Raw genomic sequence first — 17,416 nt, 5'->3', positions numbered from 1 at the left:
GTCTGATTATCAGAAATGGCATTATTTGGCAATGCCTGTATGCACAATTAAGAAATTTGACTTTGGTTAGAGGGCTCAAAGAATACAAACATCAGGCATAAATATATAAACAGTATGTTAATATGCCAAAATTAAAGTTTTGGACCATACTAAGCATTGTTACATTTAGCGGAAAATGGGAGAAGGGGTTAAAATATGTTGGGCTGATGTTTCACTGCAGGAAGGATTGGTGCACTTCACACATGGCTTCATGAGGAAATTAAAATGTTGTGGACATACTACGGCAACATCTCAAGACATCATGAGGGAAATTAATGCTTGGCCAAACTAGCTTAAGGACAACAAAGTCATTTTTTGTCTATTACAAAGCCCTGGTCTCAGGTCAATAGAATTTATGTGGGCAGTGCTACAAAGTTGTGTGCAAGCAGAGTGGCCTACAAACCTGACTCAGTTACACCAGAAAAGAGTCAAAATTAAACAAAAATTACATTGACACCCAAAATGTTTTATTTAAGTAATACAGTTTAAAAGTTAAACCAATATCACAAAAATGTATGAGAACTTCAAGATTTCATTGAGTGTTCAAACATCTAACAAATAGAGAAAAATTACTAATTCTCGTTGACCTAGAGGAAACATTTATTGTGAAGAAATGTTAAAGTGAGAAAAGATAAAGATTTTGTGATAATCAGAATCAAGTTTATTAGCCAAGTTTGTGGGAACAGACAAGGAATTTGAATTTGGTTTCCAATGTTCATATCATAATCAAGCTTAGGTAACAGCAAAATACAATATATAACGTCATTTCACATCATATACAGTATGGAAAGACATTATTTGTTTTTATGTTTCCCTTTTCCTGACTAATAACTTTTTACAATGAAACTGTTTCACTTCTTTCTAATCTATTACTTTATCAACATGATCCAAAAGAAAAAGAAAAAATCTACTACAAATAAAAACTGTCTCATTTTGATTACTTTTACTATAACTGATGGCAGATGTGAGCAAAAATGTACTTAATGCTGAAATGGATTTAAAAGTTGTGTGCCACTGTAGGTTAAAAATGACATCTGTGGAAGCTTGGCTTTGTTACAGGGCATTGCAGATTATTTTGATGGTCTAACAAATCCAGGTTTGTGTTTTTGACCCATCACAAATAAATTGAGTATTTTTATCACATTATTTGCTCTAAGTGCTGTATCCAGACCGGTGATATTGAAAAGAGAGTTTGTCTGAAGCGTATAAAAAAACAAAATAATAATTTTATAATGTGCAAAATAGGTATACAAGTTATGGATTAATGAGTTAATCAAGAGTCCATAACATGAAGGGCTATATTTTTACAATATCTTGGATTGTATGGATTCATAATATTTTAACAATTGTGCCACCTGTATTAAATATGGACTCAAATAAAAAAAATATGGTTCTCTCACACATTATTAAAATTTGACATATTTGTAAAATCTAACTAAGCAGGAACTTATTAGGATACTAAATATAAACAAATAAGTTGAATAAAACATGTCAAACACTTATAATCCTCATGAAAGCAGTCTCTTTCAACTGTGCTTTTGGCATCATGTCTTTTTCTATTAAATTACAATTCTTTTGCGTAATGCCCTTCCATTTTACGTCATCACATCCTCTTGTAGATGGCGGCCATACTACAACACTTATCAGTTAATCGGATGGAACAAACTTTAATCTATTAAATCATTAATCCTTAATTGTTTGCATACCTAGGTCAAAATAAAAATCACTTTCCTTAAGTAGGAGGACCACATTGCTTATGGTTTGAGCAACAAACAAATAAGAGGAAAAGCACAAAATATTTTAATAGCGCATCAACAAGCCATATCAGAGCATATTTGATGAATACCTACAAAGTTCAACTTCCCACCTGGCAGTTCTGAAGTACACCCACGAAGAGTATCACAAGATTACACCTGCTCACCTCGGTGTGTTATCATATGACTAGTCAAATGCCCTCTGCGATTAAAACGTTTTCCACAAGTCATACAGGAAAAAGGCTTCTCGCCTGTATGGACTTTTGTGTGCCGCGACAAACTTGCTCTATCGCTGAAATTTCTTTCACAAATCATACACGAGAAAGGCTTCTCACCTGTATGAGTTCTTATGTGCCGAGATAAGCTTCCTTTCACGCTAAAATGTTTTCCACATGTCGAACACGAGAAAGGCTTCTCACCTGTGTGTGTTTTCATGTGATCAGTGAAATGACTTCTTTGATGGAAACGTTTTCCACAGATCAAGCATGAAAAAGGCTTCTCACCTGTGTGAGTTCTTGTGTGCCGGTATAAACCTGCTCTATCGCTAAATTTCTTTCCACAGGTCGAACATGAGAAAGGCTTCTCACCTGTGTGCGTTCTTATGTGAAGCTTCAAGGTGGCCTGCAGTGTAAAACTTTTTCCACAAGTTACACATGAGAAGGGCTTCTCACCTGTGTGAATTCTCATGTGATCAGTCAAATAACTCTTACCAAACATTTTACCACAGACTTCACAAGCTGAAATGCTGTCATTTGTGTGCACTGTCTCCTGTCTGTCCACTTCTGTATTCGCTACATCCTCAATGTCACCTCTGATTTGCTGAGAACTCTTTTCTTCATCGCTGCTCGACTCGGAAACTTCTAGGTCGCTCTTTTCGTGGTTTTGTTCCTCAGACTCAGAGGAAATCTGAGCGATGAGTTGGTCCTTGTATGATTGTGGTTCCCTGTGGTCTCTTTCCTCACAAACAGTGACTACTGTAAAGGAATCAGTTGACTGCTGTTGTTCAACCTGCTCTTTCTCCAGACTAATATAGAGTTCCTCCTGCTCATTCTTAATCTTTGGTTCCTCCTGTTCCTCCTTTATCTGTGGTGGTTCTAACTCGGCTTGGTTCTCTTTTATTTGTTGAGGTTTAGGTTTCCCCGGTTCCTCTCTGTAAAAAGGTTGTGGCTCCTCTTGGTCCAAAGTGGAGTTACTCTCTAGGCTACAGAAGTGATGATAAGTGGGAACCTCTTCCTCCTTCCAAATATAATGCTGTGGGAGTGCTAAAGAGACAGAAGAAATACAAAAAACATATTGATTTATGCGAGTATAAAACAAGAATAATTCCCAATTTCCATTACATTTAATTTAATACATTTTAAAATTAAACCCAAACAAATGTTTATAAAATACAGGATTTTATTTTACAATCATTTAAATTAAATGAGGAGCATGTGTATAAAAATAGCTATAATTTCTACATGTTTAATCATATATTTTTGTTCAACCCCTTGTATTAATCCTTAAAGTCTGCACTTCAGTTACATTGTAGTTGTTTTATTTCAAATCCAATGTGGTGGCATGCAGAGCCCAAATCATGAACATTGTGCCACTGTTCAAATATTTATGGCCTTAACTGGGAACGAAATTGGTCTCAGTGAAGTCGTTAAAATCCCTGCCCCTCCATTCCTGGCTGCCTCCCCGAATCCTTATAGACTTCAAAAGCTCCATAAAATGTCAGAATACATTTTTTTTCTCTCTTTGTGTGTTTCCCCTTCAGCACATGCTGACATAACACTTGTTTAAACCATTGCTTCAACGTTTGCTGGACCAAAGGGTGCTGAGCATGAGGTCATTGTTTGGCATATCCATTCGAGATGTGCCAAACAATAGCTACGTTTACATGGAAAAAAGTAATCGGACTAAAAACCATCCGATCTGAATAAAAATGTGTCATGTAAACAAGCCAATTGGAATATTGTGATCAGATTAAGCTTAATCAGAATGAAAATGTAATCCAAACGAGAGGGGTGGTTTATGCCGATATATAATTCTATCAACCTGCATATAAAAGCTCGTTATGCGTTTATTTTTGTTATTTTGTATTATTATTATTATTATTATTATTATTATAAAGTTACTTAAACGTGACGTATTTCCGCTTTGGTGAGTGGCGGAAATAAGTCGGGGAGCAACACTGCCGGTGCTCCCGATACAACCTTTTTTGAATGTATATTTCATTGTGCAGATTTAACCCATCACAGGTCAAACTCATTAAAAGAAAATCAGGTTTGATGCTCACTGAGTTAAATAGAACTGAACTGAGTTATTTTTCAGTGTACGTAGGTGAAGTTCAAGACTTTGCAGTTTGTTATTGTCGACTGAAGAAATTTACATTGCTGCTGCTCATTTTTACAGAGTCAAAAACGTGAGTGGATTAATGCACACTTTAACGTAACGTTTATTTTTGTACATGCCAAGTTGTGTATCAAACATTGTGCCACCAGGTTTTTTGTGCATATGCATGTTTTGTACATGAGGCCTCTGGTGCTGAGGGTCCATTGTCCTGTGTATTTTAGGCATTGCCCTGCTAATGAATGAGTGTTTAAAAGGCTTCCGCTGCACTCAATGGCATTCTGCAAAGGTAATGCAATCAGTAGAGAAACATAAAAGCATGCAGGACAGCGGACCCTGGGCACAAGGATTAAGATACACGGGTTTAGATCAAAGCATATTCCTGTCTAGCATGGCCCATTGAAAGTCCACACCAAATCTAAATTAGAATCTGTAGTAAAACTTAACAATATGTGCTGTCTATCCAGTTTGACCGCTGTTTAGCTATTTTGTAAAGAAGGGCAAAAGTTTCAGTCTCTAGATGTGCTAAGCCTGGAGACATACACCAGAACAGCTGCAGCTTTAACTGTAGCAAAGAGTAATTCTATAGAAAGTTTGCTTAAATGGGCTGAATATAAATTCACACCACACTTTTCCTATTTATATTAGTTTATGCTTTACGTCACAATTTACCATTACATCGTGTTGAATATACATTGGAGTTTGTAGTGCCATTGATGTAATTTAAAAAAATGTAAATAAAGTTTTTTTTCCATCTTGGACTGCATTATTGAAATACGTTTACAGAAACCTTAAAATGCTGCTTAACTGAACTACAAATATATATCGTACATCAGTAGGCCAGCCTCTGGTGGTTCATACCTATTCTCTGCAGGTTTATCTGGGGTTTGCAGCAGATTTCCAGCAGTCTGCGCTGACGGTCCAGCTCTTCCTCGTAGTGGACGATGGTTTTATCAAACTCGGTGAATATTTCCTCAGCAGCAGCGGTCAGTCGCTCTCTGATAAACTCTCTCAGAGACTGAGATGAAGACATTATTACTGCAGAGACACAAACACTCAGCTCAGAAGACATAACAAAGCTGACTACAGAACCAGGCAGTCTGCTTCCGGGGTTGAGACACGTCTCGGTTGGTTCATTATCGCCACCTGCTGGACGGATGTATAAAGGAAGGCAGATTCAGAGAAATAAATGTTCAATGAAACAAAATCACATAATTTCAGACCATCTGAGTTTATGGATTATCTAACGAAGTATCAGAAGCTCTCTTGTAGGTTTGTTGTATTCATGTTAATATGAATACCACTGCAGCAATAATTTCTCGAATGGTTTGGAAAGGCATTGTTTGGTCTTTTTCAAGATCATTATTGAATAATCACTTGAACAGTGCGGATTTACTTCCTGTAGAATACAATACAATACCTACAAAAACTCGAACAAATATTTATATTGTCTTAGAGGTCAATTGCAGTCTTTATTAGCTGATTTATTAAAGGAAGTGCACACACACACACACACACACACACACACACACACACACACACACACACACACACACACACACACACAGGTGAGGAATGTTGGCTTCATTTGAATCAATTAACAAATTAAATGCGTAATTTGACCCAAGTCAAAGTTTCTTATAATGCCCATCACACATCAATTTCTGTCATTTTCAGTAATTTATTTCCCCCAAATCATAAAAGGTGATTAAAACTCTCTTCATATTATGTTAAAGGGTCACATATACTATAATTAGAATAAATATATTTGATAATTTTACTGTAGATTTTGAGAAAAAAAAAAGCCAAGTCTTAATTCTTTATAAACCCATTCTGGATATGTTTGTCTCATTTTATGAAATTAAATTCTCCAAAATCATAAAATGTGACAACAAACTCTCCTCGTAGTATGTTAAAGGGTAACATATACTATAACCAGAATAAATATTTCATAATTTTACTGTAGATTGTTGGAGAAAACCAATCAAAGTTCCTTATTATGTTATGCTACATATTCGTTTGTGTCATTTTCAGTAATGTATTTGTCCAAAATACATTAAAAAGAGGTGACAACAAACTCTTCATATTATGTTAAAGGGTCACTTATACTATAATTAGGATAAATCATAATTCTACTGTAAATGTTTGGAGAAAACCCAAGTCAAAGTTCTTTATGTTTGTGCAACATATTCATTTGTGTCAGTTCCAGTAATTTATTTCTCCAAAATGGCAAAAGGTGACAACAAACTGTCTTCATTTTTTTGTTAAAGGGTCACTTATACAATAACAAGAATAAATATTTCCTAATTTTACAGCAGATTGTTTGAGAAAACCCAAGTCAAAGTTCCTTATTATGCCCATCCAACATATTAATTTGTGTAATTTTCAGTGATAATTTTTTCCAAAATACTAAAAGGTGACAACAAACTTTCTTCAAATTATGTTAAAGGGTCACTTAAACTATAAATACAATAAATATTTCCTAATTTTACTTTTGATTTTCTTTTCCTGTGGTTGAAGTCAGAGAAAGACTGCGATGGACTGGCGACCTGTCCAGGGTGTACCCCGTCTCTCGCACATTGACAGCTGGAGAATGGAGATAGGCACCAGCACCCCTCGCGACCCCACCTTGTGATGGGGGAACATGGGGCATTCATTAAAGGGAAACGCTTAAATGACCCAAGAATTATCCTTGACAGAATTAGTATTGCTTGGATTGAGAGTGCAGAAACCAATGGATTAAATGCATTCTTTTCTGTTGTGTGTTACAACAGGAAATAACGCATTTGTTTATTTTACGTGGTGCCCCGATTACTTCTGTATACTGAGAATGCTTAATATGTGAATGATTACACCTGTTTAAACTTGATTATTTTAAACATAATAGCTCTACATAGCACATTCTAAACAGGTAAACTGCTCTATTGTCATTTTCAGATGTCCTACAAAAATACCATTTGCTTTGATTGTCGCAAATCACCAAAAGTGTCCGTTGGAAACAAAAATCCACCTTCCATAGTCAATCCCTGAAAACAGATGGCTGCTTTATACTTGGAAAATACATTTTGTTGCTAAATAGATCCCATGAATGGATCAGAAACAAAACCCCACATATAATAAATAATAATAATGCACTGCAGATCTAAATTTAAAGAGCTTTTAGGCAGGTAGCCTTCAAATTATAACCATGTACAAAGATACATGATAGAGACAGAAACATAGAGAGACAAAAAATGGATAAATAAGAGAAAAATTGAGACAGAAGCTGGCTGCTCATAAAAAGCTGTATACTGTGATATTAATGGAGCTAAGTGGAAGGAAAATCTTTGCCACCGCCCAAAGAAGAGGCATCACTATATTAATGTTCAACCCCCCCCCCCCAAAAAAAGATAACATTTCTAGGAGCAGGGGCGGATCCAGGATTTTTCAAAGGGGGGTGCGCACGTAAGGGTCATGTCAAGACAATGTGAGGCTAAATGACCATAGAATGCCATCTTTACTCTTCCACACTACCCTAATTATTCATCTATGGGTTTTTGAATTGATAATCATTTTAATGGATGAACATAAGTGGAATTAGCATGATTATATTATTTTAATTGAAAAAGAATTTTTAAGACAAAATTTCTTGGTTTTTACAGCATGCACAAGGTTAAAAAGTAGTTTGAAGAAAGAATTATCCTTAAAAAAATATTCTTATCAACAATTAATCAAACAAAGATTTTCTTTATTTCCAGAAATTATATTTATTTAGTAAAATGGACGTAGCTGTACCTCGTAACAGGTATAACTGACAGAAGGTGAAGAATCATAGAAATGTTTGGGTAGCACTTCATATTTGTTATCCTTAGAATTTCAGGGAGAGAGCTGAGTTTTTCCACTGATGATGACCACTTTGTGTGCCACAACTTCATTTCCTGCCTGAATGTTGATCCTGATGGTAGATCATCTTTATATGATGTAAAGATCTATTTCTCACTCTCATCGTTCATCATATGCAAGTTGCTTTGAAATAGTTTTAATCGCGTTGTAATAACGCGAGACCTGAGCTGTGAGCAATTCAAATTCATGCTCGGACAGACCTGGCTGCAGAAACAAATTACAGGAGGGCATTACACTTTTCAGGGGGGCACACCTTAAAAAAAAAAAAAAAAAAAAGCATTTTACATGCTTTAGGCTGAACAGTGGCTCTGTGACATCTCCTACAGTGTTAAGAAACAAACTCTCAATAAAATCCCAAAATCTAAAAAAAAAAAATCAAACAAAAAGATATAGTTTATTCAGTGTTACCAAATTAGGCAGCTTTCCACCCAATTAGGCTTCTTTTGAACACAATGAGCTAAAATAGGTTATGGGCTGGTTGTAAAAATTTGGGAAGCTTTTTACATTTGTTGGGCTTTTAGAAAGAATTACTAACAAAATATATATCACAATGGTTGTCCATGTCTGGAAAAAAACTAAAACCATTTTAATAAAATGCCATCTCATTGAACTCATTTTACTGGTCAATTTATTTTTTAAATGAGTCGAATCTGACATCATCAATGAATAATAGATATTATGAATAATATTGATTGTTATAATAAAACAAGAAAATAATAATGGTTAATCAAGTGTCACTATGAAATTGTATTGGTCTCTGTAAATCCCCCTAGAGGGGTTGAGTTCTACTAAAAGAAAAATGTTTTATTGAGCTCTATAAGACAAATTAAGTTTATATTAAGGTAAGGTTTTTTTTCCCGGTTGATATATCATGGTTGTTAAAGTGATTTTGTGTGTTATTTGGTTGACTGATTGTACATTTTGTGTACATAGTGGCATGTTCTCATGTGTTTCATACTTCTGCGCTTTTAACATAAGAGAGCTTGAGATTTGGGCTTGTTTTTTTCTTTTTAGTTGGGCAGGTTTTATGCTGGTTTGAGATGGAACCTAACAGTGAGATACAACAACCTGTAGAGCTGTCTTGACTCAAAAGTCAAGCATTAGCATACATAAACATGAGCAATGGTGTCAGGCTGAACACTGACTGAAATAAAAATTCATACTAGAAGAGGTTCTGTAATTACAGCAGCTAGGAGCACAAGAATAAGAACAAAGCAGAGTTCCCTTCTACCTGAAGTAACCCAAGTTTCTTCAGTTTGGCAGTTTTACTCCTGAGTTTTGCTCCTTGTGCTGCTAGCTGTCTAGCTAACCCTCCTAGCTGTCTAGCTAACCCTCCTAGCATCAATGTTTACTCCAGTGTTGACTTCAAACAGACGTTTCAAACAGAAATTAATAGCGCTGCTTCCAGCTCGTTCTCGCTTGCTTCTTTGTCTCTTCTTCTAATTGTTTGGTAATCACACCGAATATCCATCCCGCTCTACCAACACCGACGGTGACCACAGCCGAGCCACGCCGCCGGCTTCGCTCTGAAAGCTATTTGTATGACCAAGTGACCCGCCCCTCTCCAGCTGTAATTGGCTAGTATGTTGTCTTCAGTCGTTGATTTGATTGGTTGAATTGTTTGATTGACACATCAAAGATAGTACGACCAGAGCGATGGCCACTCTGAGGTAAAAAAAAAAAAAAGTACAGCTTCCGCCCAATGCCCGTCCGCTCTAAAAAAATCATTTTCGTCTCCAAAAGGGGGTGCGCGCGCCACCCGCGCCCCTGCCTGAATCCGCCATTGAGGAGAAACCCTGATTTATATTCTATTATTGTAAAAATAAGGAAGAATAAAGGCAGTAATTAGTTGTTTACCTTTATGATTAATGTGTAATAATCATGTATTTCTTGTCTGTTTTTGGACTGCAATATTCAAAATAAACAATTACATCCCTGAAGCAGGAGGACAACATTGTCTTTAGCAGCAAACTAACACATGGAACTGCATTAAATATTTTTTTGAGCAAATCAACAAGTCATATTGGAACCTACTTAATGATCATCTACAGGTAGCCCCCACCCCACCCCTCCCCTCCCCCCACCCCCCATGGCCATATGTGGTGCCCTCATGCATGTTCAAAGAAATAGCACAACCCTCCAGTGAGCTGCATTTAAAATGCTACTTTATTCAGTTGCTCTTATTTTTACATAGACTTAAAAATGACATTTAAAACATATTTATATTATGTAAAGTTATGGTGAGCTTAAACTCTTGTAGTTCAAAGGTCAGTACATGTAGCCCTTTAGATGATACAGTACCGATGAAGTAGCTCTGTTTCAAAAAGGTTGGTGACCCCTGAGCTACAAGGTTCAACTTCACTTCTCAAGTACACCAACGTATAAGAGTATCAGAAGATCACGCCTGCTCACCTCAGTGTGTCATCAAATGAGTAGTCAAATGAACTCAACCAGTAAAATGTTTTCCACAAGTCAAAAAGGCTTTTCATCTGTATGTATTTTTTTGTGCCGAGATAAACCTACTCTATCGCTGAAATTTCTTCCACAAGTCAAACATGAGAAAGGCTTCTCACCTGTATGAGTTCTTATGTGCCGAGATAAACTTGCTTTTAAGCTGAATGCTTTCCCACACATCAAACACGAGAAAGGTTTCTCACCTGTGTGAGTTATTGTGTGTCGGCATAAAGCTGCTCTAACAGCAAATTTTTTTCCACAGGTCAAGCATGAAAAAGGCTTCTCACCTGTGTGAGTCCTTGTGTGCCGATATAAACCTATTTTATCAATGAATCTTTTTCCACAGGTCAAACAGGAGAAAGGCTTCTCACCTGTGTGCGTTCGTATGTGAAGCTTCAAGTTGGCCTGCATTGTAAAACTTTTGCCACAAGTCACACATGAGAAAGGCTTCTCACCTGTGTGAATTCTCATGTGATAAGTCAAATAACTTCTAGCAAAAATTTTACCACAGATTTTATACACTGAAACACGGTTATTAGTGTGCACTGTCTCCTCTCTTTCCATTTCTTTATCTTCTACATCCTCAACATCCACTCTGATTTGCTGAAAGCTCTTATTTTCTTCAACTCTACTTGATCCTGAATCTCCAGGGCTGTTCCTTTGCTGACTTTGTTTCTCAGACTCAGAGGAAATCTGAGCAATGAGTTGGTCCTTGTAAGATTCTGGTTCCCTGTGGTCCATTTCTTCATAAACAGTGACTACTGTAAAGGAATCAGTTGACTGCTGTTGTTCAAACTGCTCTTTCTCTCGACTAAAATAGAGTTCCTCCTGCTCAGTCTTTATAGCTGGTTGTTCTGGTTCCTCCTTAATTTGTGGTGGTTCTAGCTGAGCGCAAATCTCTTTTATCTGTTGAGGTTCGGGTTTCAACAGTTCCTTCTCTTGGTCTAAAGTGCAGTTACTCTCTAGGTTGCAGAAGTGATGGTCAGTGTTGACCTCCTCCTCCTTACAAACATAATGCTGTGGGAGAACTGAAGAGGAAGGAGAAGAAAAAAAACATTGATTTATGAGCGTATGAAACAAGAATAATTCACATTTTCATTTCATCCAACTAAAAGAGGGTTTGAAATAAATAAACCCTCTCTAAGTAACCACACATATGTTAATAAAGTTAAGGACAGGTTTTTCCTTTTACAGGAAGTTAAGGTTTCTTTGAGGAGCTGATGTTTAAAAGCAACAACATTTAACTAAACATTAACAATGTACATTTGAACGCAATTTCATTGCAGGGCTCCAATTAAAAACAGAAGACAAAAGAGAAACAGTCTAAAAATAAGTACGTGTAATATAAAGACTATTAGATGTATGAAATAGAAATAGAAAAGAAACCGAAAGAAAATATTGTGACATTTGTCAAGAAAGTAGCAGCGAACCAAAAGAAAGTTATGTGTAAGAGTAAGACAATATACATAGTGTATTTAGTGTATTAAGTATGTGTAGAAACAGGGTTTATTGCAACAATTAACAGACCATATGATAGTGCAGACAATAGTTTTAGTGCAAAAAAGTTCACAGTGCCCATGTTAAGTTTTGCAGCAGATACTATAACACTGAAAGAAGGTCTAAATGGACGTTATCAGTTAATCAGATGGAACAAACTTTAATCTAATTAACCATTAACTGACAATTAATCATGAATTGATTATTTGTTTGTATCCTTAAAAAAAATCCAGTTGAAAAACTCACAAGAAGTGTGGCGTGGAGTATGGCCAAGTGGGGACAAAGTGTTTAGGAGGACAAGGTATAGCATTTCCATGCTAGCATGCAGAGAACATACAAGCTTTAAACTGGTATTATTACTCCTGTTTGGTTTGCTTTAAGTGTAGAACATTATTATAAACTACTGCAGACATTTTTATATTGATCAGAGTCTTGTGTAAACACTTATTTTTATAGATAAATAGGATCTGTAGCCCAAATGTGTTCTATGTGTGGGCAATCTCCGTTCCCCTATTATATTTAGGACACTGATAAATACCCTGCCACTCCGAATAACATACCTTGAGAAAGAGCAAGTCAGTAAAGTAGTCAGAGCACAGTACTGGTCAATAATTGCTGAAAATTGCAGGGGAAATGATAAATTAGTTGTTTTTTTGCATTCTGTTCTGCCAGCAGCCGCTCAAACTGACAACGCTGAGATGTTTGGGACTATTGAGGGTTACATGAACCGTGACATGGTGTCGGCGAGTTCAAAGAGTGCCGTAACTCTCTTTCTATACGGCACAGATGTGGATTTCCTCACAGAAGTGTTGTTGAGTGCTTTAATCCAAATAAAGTAGTTATTAAATATGTTAAGGAGCATCCTTGTAGTCTGTGATGGTTTGGATTCATTGCAACATGTGTCTGGTGTGTCTTGGGTTGTGGAAAAATCCCTGCATTTTCTGATCATAGGCACGCTTTGCTGTTCTTAAGGCACGGTTCAGATGTTAATCTTATAGGTGTTAACAGGATGGACATGCCCTCAGTTACCAGGAGATGCTAAAGCATTTTGCTTACTTAGTGGACTCCAACAGTGGAAGAATTGCAGGATGTGATGCCCTAAACAGACCTGGTATAGCCAAAATAGTGGCAGACCTTTAGAGAAAAAACATGGAATTTTAAACTTGTAACATTTATCTTTTCATTTAACTTAAAATTACTTCCTTCATGTGGTAATAAATAAAAAAAAAGAAGCTTGGAATCAAAAGTTTTGTATTTTTTTTTTTAGGAATTTCAAAGTTGGATTGGGTAATATGACCTAAACTTACATCTCAATTTCCAGTATATCACAATATTTAAAGTTCTCTTTCACTGTATTTAACAATCCTATAACGTATGAATGAGCCAAGAGTCAGACTCTGGTTCTGTCCCCACTACATGCTAATGTGGCCCAAATCTGATTTTTGGGGGGTCAAATGACCAGGTCAGGCATATTTAGATCTAGTGGGATCTGGCCCATATCTGATCATTGTTTCAAATCAGACTTGAGCCAGTAATTGATGCAGCAGTGATGGACAAATTAGTTGCTGTGATTCTGATGATTGGTTTGATTTTTTTTTTATTTCATTGTGCAGGTTTAACCCATCACAGGTCAAACTCATAAAAAAAACATATTTGATGCTCACTGTGTTAAATAGAACTGAACAGAGTTATTTTCCCGTGTACTTAGGTAAAGTTTAGGACTTTGAACAGAACTTTCGTTCTGTACGTACTCTGTGCATACAAAATGACAAATACAGTTGTCTAAGTCTAAGTCTTGAAGTTTGTCATTGTCGACTATAGAAACTTGCTACAGCTCGTTTTCACAACAGGTGAAAAAAATTGCATGGATGATTACGGCACACTTTAACGCAATCTTCATTTTTTATATCCCAGGTTGTGCGTTAAACATTGCAGTTTTTGTGTTTGTACTTTAAGCATTTCACTGCTAACAGAGGCTGTATTTAAACAAATAAGTGATTAAAATGCTTCTGCTGCACTTGATGGCATTCTCCAAAAATAATACAATCATTTGAAGAAGTGATACATAAAAGCATGCAGGACAGCGGACCCTGCACAAGGATTAAGAAACACTGGTTTAGATCATAGCATATTCCTGTTTTAGCATGGCCCAGTGAAAGACCACACCAAATCCAATTTAGAATCTGTGGTAAGACTTAAAAATATGTCCTCAGGTGATGCCTATCCAGTTCCACCGAGATTTAGCTACTTTGCAAAGAAGGGCAAAAGGTTCAGTCTAGATATGCAAAGCTTGTGGACATATACACCAGAACAGCTGCAGCTTTAACTGTAGCAAAGATTAGTTCTACAGATTATTGGCTTAAATGGATCACAAAACCACGCCACACTTTTCCATCTTTATTAGTTTAAGTTTTAGAAAACAATGTATACTTTTCTTTTTACATCAGAATGTCACATTTCATTGTGTTAAAATACGTGTTGCAGCTTAATCTAATTAAAGAATATGTATCGTAAAATTATAATCAGTAGGCCAACCTCTGGTGGTTCATACCTATTCTCTGCAGGTTTATCTGGGGTTTCCAGCAGATTTCCAGCAGTCTGCGCTGACGGTCCAGCTCTTCCTCGTAGTGGACGATGGTTTTATCAAACTCTGTGAATATTTCTTCAGCAGCAGCGGTCAGTCGCTCCCTGATAAACTCTCTCAGAGACTGAGATGAAGACATTGTTGCTCCAGAGACACAAACACTCAGCTCAGAAGACACAACAAAGCTAACTCTGCTAACAGAACCAGACAGTCTGCTTCAGGGATTGACGGAGGCTAGAAAGAAACGTCTCGCCACCTGCTGGACGGATGTATCCACCTTATTTTTGACGGAAACATGGAGGCAGCGAGTTGCCGTTTGTTTGGGCGAGACTTCCGGCGCGTCACTTCCTGTTACTGGGTAGCTTGCTGAAAAGCGGCTCATGCAGCTACTTCGTCTCAAATTACTCGGCATTATGACTTCGAGGAAGACCGGGATCATTTGTCCGGTTAGAGGCTGTCATAATAACGGATGTAAAAGAAAGGTTTACTTGGAGCAGAAGTGTTTTAATCATCGACCGGGAACAACAGCTGCGGAGACGAGGCGCCCTACTTCCTTCACCCCCAGCCGAAGAATGAGGAATCCCTTCGCCTGGGGTTAAAAGGTTTAAATATGAAGAAACCACCGAAGCGACCGTATGTATGTTCTTTTCATTTTGTGGACAAAAGACCGACAGAAGACCACACGATGCCAGAAAAGTGTCTGGGCTATAAAGTTCCATTAAAAACAAAGTCAAGGAGACGTCAAGAGGAGGGGAGACAGGTAAGCTAATGGATGTTTACGTTAGCTGACTAACTCTAACTCCTTAGTTTGTGCCGCTCCTGATAAAACATATGCTTTCAAATGAAGACAGCCGTCTTTAGCTTTGTTCTCTCTGTAAATTATTTTCTGGACATGTTTCATCCCTGCTAGTAGGTCTATGGAGTTCCGTTTGTAAAGTTATACTATGACATAAAAGTTAGGGTTCACTATTCATGTTTTTGTTATTCATAAATCTATAAACAAGTCACAGTTCCAAGTTAAATATTTAAATAACAAGCTTAATATTTAGCCCCAAAGTAAATGTTTAGTTTGTGAACCAAACATTTAATTTGGAGTTAAATATTTAATTTGTAATATGTAGATTACAAACTAAACAGTTAGCTGTGTAATTGAATATTTAGTTTGGAACTGTGACCTTTACAAATGTATAACATGGTGAAAATCTGACTTTAAAAATGAAAATCCATACTCTTATGATCTCAAAGAACCCAAAATATTGCAGTTAGAATTTAACTGTGTAACCTTACAAATGACATCCCAGGTAATAACTCCAGGTGTTTGTAAAAACCGGAAGGAATGTGTGATATGAATATTTGAATGTGTAATGATACAGGTGTTATTAGCTCTATTAGCTTGGTGTTTACATAGTTTTAAGTAGTCTTGACATGTTTTATGCTGTCTGCTAAACTGATTGTGGTTTTGTGCAGGCTTGTGTTTGACAGATGACAGCCGCTGTGATGCAGAGGCTGACCGGACCGCTCCATAATCAGAGTCACCTATGAATAAAGATGCTGACACTACAGCCATCAATGATCACACCTAGGAGAAAAGAAGAAGAATGCATGTGGCTGGGAAAACACCTGGAGTATCTTCGTCCTGGCGATGAAGTGATGGCAGAGAGAGGCTTTACCATCAGAGATCTGCTGTTTTGAGAGGAGATTTAACCTTGTTCTACCAGCATTCACCCATAAAAGGAGAGCAGTCCTCTGATGAGGATGTAACTGCCACAAAGAGGATTGCAAATGTCCACATACATGTGGAAAGAGTTATCAGGAGGCTCAAAGTTTTCACAGTAATCTCCCAGACTGTAACCATGGTTTATAAAATAGACCAAATCTTTAGAATCTGTGCAGTTACTTTTAATTTTTAATAACTTTAAGTATTGTATATCCTTATTTCCAGACTATTTAAATGTTAAACAAAAATTGTGCCCAACTAAAATGTGTATTAATAAATTTTGCAATCCATTTCAGTTTCTTATGTAATTTGCATTTATTCATATTTTGATCAAGTGGATGTTGACTTAGCACATGTAAATAACTAAATTGTATGTTATGTACATTTCACATATATAGTATATTTGTAGGCCATTTAATTCTTTGTGGTGCAGGAAACATCCATCATTCAGCCTTTTGGGGACGGCGCTGCTCATCTGTGCAGGACAATCCAGTCAGACCTTTGGCTACGGAAAACTGCACCTTTTAACAAAGTTAAAGAAACGGTTACTTTTTATATTACAGTCCTTGGTGTCATATTTATATAAAAATATGGATAGTTTAGAGTGACAACGTAAACTGTCCATTTACATTTTAAATTTCAAGCCAAAACATGAAGTGGGCCGAATGTTTTGATATCCTCTTATAACATCAGTTAAATCCCAAACATTACAATATTAACTGAACAGCAATCTAATCACAACGAGGTAACAGCCAGGATGTTTTGAATCAGATAATTCATCAGCCTACCTTCCATAAGTCGCCGCTGCCTGACTGAAGAACTTCCCCTGGAGCTGCAGCATCAGAGCTCCGGTCATCTCGGTAGAGCCGGTTAATGTAGTCAGGACCCAGGAGAGTGAACGTTGGACTTGCTTTGGCTTTAACGGCCATAAGCCTCCATGAATACCAGGTCATCCTTGTTAATATTTATTAACACCGATCCAACTTTTCCACTGCGGAGGTTCGCTTCGGTAAAGTCGCACCGCAGAGCCGTCCGCACAAAGTGATACAAACCGGTTAAAATGTCCTCGTTCGTTAAACAAGTCCACTTCTTCATGTCATCCTCTGTCATTAATAGTTTGAGGCTGTGGCGCTGACCTGCCACTTCCATCGCTCT

General features: G+C 37.0%; 1 protein-coding gene and 1 long non-coding RNA gene across 2 annotated transcripts; one reads left to right on the top strand and one right to left on the bottom strand.

Annotated features, from left to right (window-relative positions):
* Positions 1-1,816: 1,816 nt before the first annotated feature.
* On the bottom strand, positions 1,817-5,208 carry LOC118556020 (zinc finger protein 32-like). Its single transcript, XM_012863411.3, has 2 exons — positions 4,989-5,208; positions 1,817-3,055 (listed from the first exon to the last, which is right to left on the bottom strand). Exons 1-2 carry the CDS (start codon positions 5,197-5,199, stop codon positions 1,947-1,949), a joined length of 1,320 nt encoding a protein of 439 aa, XP_012718865.2. The 5' UTR covers positions 5,200-5,208; the 3' UTR covers positions 1,817-1,946.
* A 9,672-nt stretch (positions 5,209-14,880) lies between these two features.
* Positions 14,881-16,134, top strand: LOC118564748. Its single transcript, XR_004932016.1, has 2 exons — positions 14,881-15,304; positions 16,012-16,134. It is a non-coding gene; the product is annotated as an uncharacterized LOC118564748 (long non-coding RNA).
* Positions 16,135-17,416: the final 1,282 nt, after the last annotated feature.

Source organism: Fundulus heteroclitus, chromosome 12, assembly GCF_011125445.2.
Source record: "Fundulus heteroclitus isolate FHET01 chromosome 12, MU-UCD_Fhet_4.1, whole genome shotgun sequence".
Classification (NCBI taxonomy): domain Eukaryota; kingdom Metazoa; phylum Chordata; class Actinopteri; order Cyprinodontiformes; family Fundulidae; genus Fundulus; species Fundulus heteroclitus.
This window is presented reverse-complemented; position numbering and strand designations above follow the sequence as displayed.

Coding starts and splice junctions, on each gene's coding strand:
- LOC118556020 (XM_012863411.3), bottom strand. CDS start 5,199: ATGTCTTCTGAGCTGAGTGTTTGTGTCTCTGCAGTAATAATGTCTTCA. Junction 3,056..4,988: donor GATAAACCTGCAGAGAATAG/GTATGAACCACC, acceptor CTGTCTCTTTAG/CACTCCCACAGCATTATATT.